This window comes from Marmota flaviventris, chromosome 13 (assembly GCF_047511675.1).
Source record: "Marmota flaviventris isolate mMarFla1 chromosome 13, mMarFla1.hap1, whole genome shotgun sequence".
Lineage (NCBI taxonomy): Eukaryota > Metazoa > Chordata > Mammalia > Rodentia > Sciuridae > Marmota > Marmota flaviventris.
Window position 1 is genome coordinate 16,273,386 of NC_092510.1, and position 7,885 is coordinate 16,281,270.

The 7,885-nt window shown below is 40.8% G+C and overlaps 1 protein-coding gene across 1 annotated transcript; it reads right to left on the bottom strand.

The window, feature by feature from the left end:
• Positions 1 to 488: 488 nt before the first annotated feature.
• Positions 489 to 4,932, bottom strand: LOC139701548 (E3 ubiquitin-protein ligase RFWD3-like). Its single transcript, XM_071600481.1, is given in 2 exon segments — positions 489 to 4,368; positions 4,370 to 4,932. Coding segments are annotated over 2 exon segments (2,379 nt in total). The 5' UTR covers positions 4,907 to 4,932; the 3' UTR covers positions 489 to 2,526.
• Between the last annotated feature and the right edge of the window lie 2,953 nt (positions 4,933 to 7,885).

The window sequence follows — 7,885 nt, forward strand, 5'->3', positions numbered from 1 at the left end:
GGTATGACGCTAAATCATGTACAACCAGAGAAATGAAAAGTTGTGCACCTTTTGTGTAAAAACAAACAAACAAACAAACATACAGAATTTGAACAAACAGAAGTCCCATTGCCCTATTTTCAAAGCAGGTGTAAGGATATATACAAAAACAAGATCATTTTGAATTTAACCCCACACCCTTAAATGGGAAAACCTTAGATATGGGATGAAGAAGGAACATGGTAGAACAAACACCCTGATGTGCTTAGGAGAGTACAGTCTGGGTCTATAGATGAGATCTCCTACAACTGTGTGTGGGGATGGGGATAGGAAGTGGGGTAAGGTTTTCTTGTTAGAAAAATCAGTCAGTCATGTGACTTTGCTTCTAAAACATAAAAATTTAGGCTTAGGATAGAGCAAAGTAGTAAAGCGAATGCTTAGCATTTATGAAGTGCTGGGTTTGACCCCCCCCATTCACCCACCCACCAAACTTGAATTTACTATAGAAATGCAGAGACTGCTATGATTTGATATTTTTGCAACTTCCCTGGTAATATATTCCCTGGTTCCTATTCTTGGGAGAATCAATCAGCATTAGTTCAGTTACTTCAAGGCAAGTCAAATCCTAACACTGCCCTGGCCTCAAGAGAAAAGTGGCCATTGCCTGATGTCTACATCCTTTCTGTGGTAATGTGCTGAAGCTACATGTGTTCCTAGTTTTTAATTCAAATCCCATTCTGCCACTGAGGCACTAGGCCAGGGTAGCTCTCTCTCTCTCTCTTTTTTTTTAGAGAGAGAGAGAGAGAGAGAGAGAGAGAGAGAATTTTTTAATATTTATTTATTTTTTTAGTTTTTGGCGGACACAATATCTTCGTTTGTATGTGGTGCTGAGGATCGAACCCAGGCTTGAGCCACATCCCCAGCCCCAGGGTAGCTCTCTTAATCATCAACATATCAAAAGGAGTCTCTCCTCTTGAGAAAAAGGGGCTTTTCCTAGGCTGTATACATTGGGTTTTTGAAAGATACCCTCTAACAGAAAGCTGTCATTAAAAGACACCATTAGAACTTCCGGGAAAATCTACTCTATCAATCCCTTGATGGTAAGAAAATCCTGGAAACAACTAAGGAATTGACAGATAAGAACTGTTTTATTAAAAAAAAAAAAAAAGGAAGAAGAAGAAAACTCCTCTACAAATTATTTAATTAAGAAAATCACATTATTAGCCATGTGCTCCCAAGAATATTGATCTGCCCATACCTTCAGGAATGTACTGCTATGGACAGTGATTTCCCAGAAAAGCCTGAGGCAAAGCAGACAAATACAACCTGAGAGTGGATCCTAATGTTGGGCAATGAGAGTTGGTGAGTGCTTTCCCTGTCATCCCCATAGGTCTCCAACCACTAATTATCTTCCTGAGAGTAATCATTTTACTAAGGTTAGGGAGACAAATCAGAGAAACTTGAACAGAAAAGGTTAGGGAGACAAATCAGAGAAACTTGAACAGAAACATGTTTCAAGTGGGGAAGCCTTTACTTAGGTATTATAAACATGCTCAAAAACCCCTTCACTTTGAGGAATTGGCTTTATTCAGATAGGATCTCTTATGAAAATGGGAGAAAAACAAGCCCTTCTTTTCTCCACAACAATCTGAACAGCTTTTCTTGTTCTCTTTAGTTCCTAGATCCTGATCTGATATTAGGGGAGATTCAAGTAAAAGCCTTGATCCTTTTCTAGCAGAAGGGAAGAATAGTAGTCTTGAAACACTGGCTTAGATAACCAATCCCGAGTTCCTAATCTATCTGGAAAAGAATGCTCCAACAATTGGTCCCTTTCCTTAGTCTAACAATGTAATAAGCTTAATATATTCAGCATTAGCCAAGGCCCCATACTGCTCATTAGCCATGTCTCTCGTTCGACTTAATGAACGCCTTAGCACTATGTGCCTGGAACATGATTACTGATACAATAAAGTATACCAGATGTGTACTACCACACGCTTCTGTTGGGGACAAGAGCATCTAGTTAATAAAAGGTTAATGAGCCTATAAGCTTAAAATAAATCAAATTCTACACAAGGTTCTACAGTGCCCTCTTATGTTCAACAGAAAAAAGACTTTTGCATCCACTAAGCAGGAAGCGGGTTAGCCCCTTAGGATGCAACACAATAAGGCAATTAGCCCAATAGACAAAATGACTCAGGTGGACATCATATCCCCCAGAAAATGTTTGGTGCATCCTCCTGTCCTAAATGACTACTAAGAGGACTCTCTAAAGCAAAGATTTATGAAAGGTTCATGAAAGCTTATAACCTGAGAAATGGATAATATAGATGGAATACCAGTCACTCCTTGGATGGACATAGCAGATACACAATCCATAGTGTTTTGGTGATCTGGATTTCTAGAATCATACTAATCCAAATGAACCATGATCCTCAAATTCTAGCTTGCAGACAATAAGCAGGGATATTGTTCAGGGCTGCTAGGTAATAGCAAACAACATTTAAAGTTAACCAGCAGCCTGTCTGAAGGGTCTTAAGACCAAGGTCACTCCCACTTATAGAAGTGGACAGTCTTCTCTGTTAAGGTAGCCAAGTAGCTGTTATGGTTCACCTCAAATGGGCAGATATCCAAAACAGGCTGATCAGTCTGCAGGTCCTGTAGCAATGAGCCACTGCCAGCATCCCACAGCAGAGCAGAGTTTGATGCTTCATCCCCAGTACACACCAGGATGCTACCATCATTCTCTGGGCTTTGAAAAATGGCACTCTTGGTCAATAGTTTGCAAGTGGGTCCCCCAAAGAATGTTTGCACAGGGTGGCAGGAACAAATTGGTTCTCCAGCATCATCCAGTTTGTAGGACATTTCCAGCAGCACACTTCGTAGGGTGTTGTGGTTTTTATCAGGCCTGTAGGTCACAAGACAGTGTCGGGTGCGGCTCTCCGTCTGAAAGTCTACATAGCCCCCTGGCTCTAAGGGCAGCACATGAGGCCAATGAGAGAAGCCCACTTTTAGCTCCCAGAAGGAAGCATTCTCCAATGTTCCAGCTAGCACCCCACCATATGGAAATACAGCGGAGGCAGCTCTCGGTATATATGAAAGAGATACCAGTGGGCATCTGGCCTTCTGAGGTACTAACTCCTGCATATGACAACTTGTGTTTCTCAGGTCATAGACTAGAATCGAACCATTGGCTAGTCCGGCATAGATGTAATTGTTTTCATCATGGCACCAGCAACAGCTCCAGACGGGACGTCCGGTATTGTAAGTCTGGACAACAGTATTGGTCTCCAGGCTAGTCAGTTTAATAGTATTGTCTAGAGAAGCAGAGAGCAGCAAGCCTTTGGAACGACTACTAAAAGCCAGTCCTCGGATCTGTTTGCCATGCATTGGAATATACTGACTGCTTTTCATGTTGGCAGTACTCAACATCTTAACACCAAAGCCTGGAAGGAAGGAAGCCTGAGGAGAAGGCTGTGATATCACCAGGCAGCTCATAGCATCACAGTATGCCATGATTCGGCAGTTTCCTGTCTGAGATACTGTGAAGGTCTTTTGGAAGTGGTACTTGTGCTGGCCCTGGCTGGAGGGCAGGCAGTTTAGGAAACTTGCCTGGGAGCTCCCGGGTTGCTGTGCAATCTGATCTCGATGCTGTATAACAAGTTTTTGCAAATCCTGGACGCGACTGTGAAGTTTAGTGCATTCATCAGTGAGAACTTGAAGTTGAAGTCGGCACTGTGCAGACTCTAACTCAGCCTGCTTTCTGAGCATTTGCTCCTTCAGTAAAGCACTTTTCACCCGCTCTTGTTCACTGGTGTCCAAAGCTCTGAGGGTTCGGGCATAAAGGACAATGATGTCATTGTGCTTGGCTTTCTTGTTGCACTGGGGACATTTTCGTGCTTGTCCTTTAAGCCACTTAGAAATGCATCTATACCCAAAGAGGTGCCCACAGCGTAATGCTGAGAGCCGGTGGTCGCCAGCATTGGTCCACTGTTCCAAACATATTGTGCAAGTATCCCCTTCTTCTTCATCCGTAGAAGCAGAAGGTAGAGTAGGATTGGATTTCTGGGGAGACTGCTGTTTGGGAAGGGTCTTGTCTCCACTGATAAATGTAACTTCTTGGTCTGCTGAGACATCTCCCAGTTGCTCTTCTGAAATGACAGCTTCAGTCTCTTCTGCAGGGACAACAACCTCTTCATACTCTGCAGAGCTCTCACTGTCAGAATCAGAACTGCTTGACACTGGCAAGTCTTCAGGTACAGGATCCCTAGTCTCTGAATCATAAGATGCAGCTGGAAAGTGAGGCTGGGTCCTGCTCACCTGAAAGTAAGCATCCAGTGGTGCTCTCAACCTGGCATTGTCGGTCCTCTGAGACCCTGAAGCTCTTTCTTGCCCTCCGAGAAGTGGACCCCCTCCTCCTCCTTGCTCTCACTGGCCCCACACTTTGGTCTGAAGGTGGAGGTCTCAGAAATTCCAGCATTCCATGAAGTCTCTGCAGCCCACTGATGAAGCTGTTCATTGAATCCAAGGAAGCTGCTTGGAGAGTATGGTTAGCACCAGATCCCTGTCTATGCTCTTCTGAAGCCCCAGGATTAATGTTCTGCACATTATCTTCTGAGAGCTCCACTTCCTCAGTCAGGTCAATGGATATGTGTGGAGCAGGGTGGAGCAGGGGTAGTACCCCCTGGCTGCTGACTCCTTCAGCAGGAGCAGGCTGGGGGAGGGGTGGTCCCCCATGGCTGTTGACTCCTTCAACAGGAACAGGCTGGAGAAGGGATGGTCTTTCTTGACTGCTGACTCCTTCAACAGGAACAGGTTGAAGGAGGGGTGGTCTCCCTTGGCTGCTGACCACTTCAGTGGGAGCAAGCTGTTCTGTAGCATGATCTAACTGCACCTGAAGATCATAGTCCATTGCTTCTTGAGCCATCACTGATGCCGGAACGATGCGGTCCGGCTCCCGAGACCGCGACTTTCCCAGTCGTTACCTCAGCAGAACTACCTACGCTCCCGCACCAACCACCACTTCCCGAGCAGCTCAAGCGCCCCGCCTCGAGGCTCTGTTTCAAAAGAAAAAAATTAAAAGGTCTGGGGATGTGACTCAGTGGTAAGTGCCCTGGTACCAAAACAATAGGACAAATGAATAAGTAAATAAATAAATAATAACAAATTTTAGAGTTTTAAAGAAAAAGTCCAAATTTCTGCTGTTAAAATACATGACATCCGAGAGCAAAGTAATACAAAAAATTTGACAAAAACGTTCAATAGTCATGAAACTGTAGGCAGGACAAAACTGTAAAACAGAAAGCAAACCAAAACAGCAAAATCTCAACAACAAATAACAAAAACCCAAAATGATGGAACTAGAAGGAGACAGGAATAACCATAGTCATGGTATGAAAATTTAATACAAGTTTTCAAAAAAATTAATAAATCCAGGCAACAAAATTTTAAAATACATTTGATAATCTTGATTAATATATATATTCATATACATATATATGTATATGTGTGTATATATATATATATATATATCTTAGATACTTACAAAAATTTTATTTATAAAATAGTGAGTTTATTTTATTTAATCTCTGGACCACTCAGAAAATTTGATCCTGTATTTGTCTACTAGGAAAAATTCCATAAAATCTAAAGAGTAGAAACCAGAATCTATATTTCTGAACAAAATACTTTAAAATTAAATAATAACAAATGGTGAATCCATCTACCATAATCCATCCATCTGGGGAAAAAATACACAGTTCTTTAAATAACTCTTGGGTTAAAGAGGAAATAAAGACAAACTATAAACCATCTATGAGTTTAAAAGACAAAAGCTCTTCCAATTAATACTTATTGAATATGGCTGAAGTGGCACTTAGAGGATTTTACAGCCTTTGTCCACTTATTTGAAATAACAAGGTGTTAAAAGATTTAGTAATTAAGAAAAGAAGCAGTAAATACATCTTTAAAAAAGCACTAGGAGATAATAAACTGAATTAAGGACACAGAAACAGGGGTGGGGGGACCTCAAACGATGGACTTTGTGTACAAACCCCAAAGCTACTTCTTTGAGGTAGTGTATGAAGAAGACAAAACCCTTGTTAAGTCTGATCAGAAAAAAAAAAAAAAAGAAAAGTTGCAAATACACTTCTGAAATAAGGAAGAGAAGCCTTAGGTACCAGTTTTGGGGAAATTAAAAAAGTGTGTACAATCTTTGACCTTAAAATAACAAATTCATAACTTTTTTGAAAAGAAACATTTTTTCCTAGAAAAATATAAATTATCAAGATTATTTCAGAAGGTGGTAGAAAACCTAAAGAGAGTAATAATATATTGTCTTCGAAGTTGACAAAATTATTTTAAAAAAATACCCTGGAAGATACAAGTCCTGGACAATTTTATGGGCTTTGTATCTTAAATCTTTAAAAACTAGTTAATCCCTACTATAAATAAGTAGATGAAACCATTCCAGCTCATTTATTATTCCATGGGATTCTAAAATTGACAACAACCACACATACATGTAGAATGACCACTATAGGCCAATCTACCTTATAAACATACATATAGAACATCATGTAAAATATTTTCAAATTGAATTCATTATCAACAGGTAGCATTAGTCCCAGGAACGCAATAATGATTGTACACTAGGAAATTTATTAATGTATTTTAACTACATTAAAAAATTAGAGGAATCTGGGTGTGATGGCACCTGCTTGTAGTTCCAGCTACTCAAGAGACTGAGGCAGGAAGATTACAAATTTGAGGGTAGCCTCATCGGCTAATAAATAAATAAATAGGGCTGGGGATATAGCAAATCTATAACAACAGCTTAAAGCATCCGTACTCTTGAATGCCGAATGCAATGAGGTACTGTTCTATCTGGGAGGATCTTAGACACATTAGAGAAAAAAATGTAAAACCATGCATAAAGCATAACTTCATCTGTATTATACTTAAAAAACTAAACCATTTATTACACATGAAACTACAAAGAGATAATCCTTCTGGAGTTTGAGAAGATACTTATCATTGATAATCTTTATATAAGCTTGTGGATAATTTGAAATGTGTTAGTTATTGCATTACTCATATTTCTAAAAAGCTTCTCCTTTCACAGTCTAATTTTTGTAGAGGAAATATATAATTCCACCAGTTTATATTTTATATATTTTGTAGATGGCATGCCATTATGAAAGAGAAATAGTACAATGTTACATTTTTATTATGTTATGCTAATCATTTTTTAGTCAACATTTATTGGATGTCTGATTGTGCATAAAGTACTCTATCCCTAGGCATATGAGAGGATGGAGTACATGTTCTCATTTCACCATTGCTGTGGCTGATTTGCCAGAAAGATCACGTGCACAAGTGGCATACACAAGAGGCATAGAGCACCCAGCTCTGGTACTTTTGTGGACGTTCCTAGTCTACTGAACAGAGATTCCTTTGTGATGAAGGTCAGGCTAGTGCTATTTTGTGTTTGGCAGATGAAAAAGTCACTTCTCTGAATTTCACATGCAGAGAATCCCACGTTTCTTTGCTTTGCCATGTTTACAAGATCTGTTTTCACAGAAAGAAGTCATTTATCTGCAATAACTTACTCCACAGCTAGCAGTGTTGATAGTCATTAGTGCTTTTATTTTTCTGTGGGATGGTGACAAATTTAAACTGACCAGTGTACTATTTCCAAACTTATTTTTCTCTCTTAAGAATCAGGCATTTTCCTTACCTCACAGAGGTAGCTCCTCCGTCTGCAGCAACTCGGCGCCCGCGGTCCATGGACCGGAACCCCGGGCCCACGGGCAGGAACTCGGGCGGCGATCGCCGCCTCCCCGCCCCAGGCTCCTCCTCCTCGCTGCCCACCACCTCCTCCGGACGCCCGCTGGCCGCGCGCCGC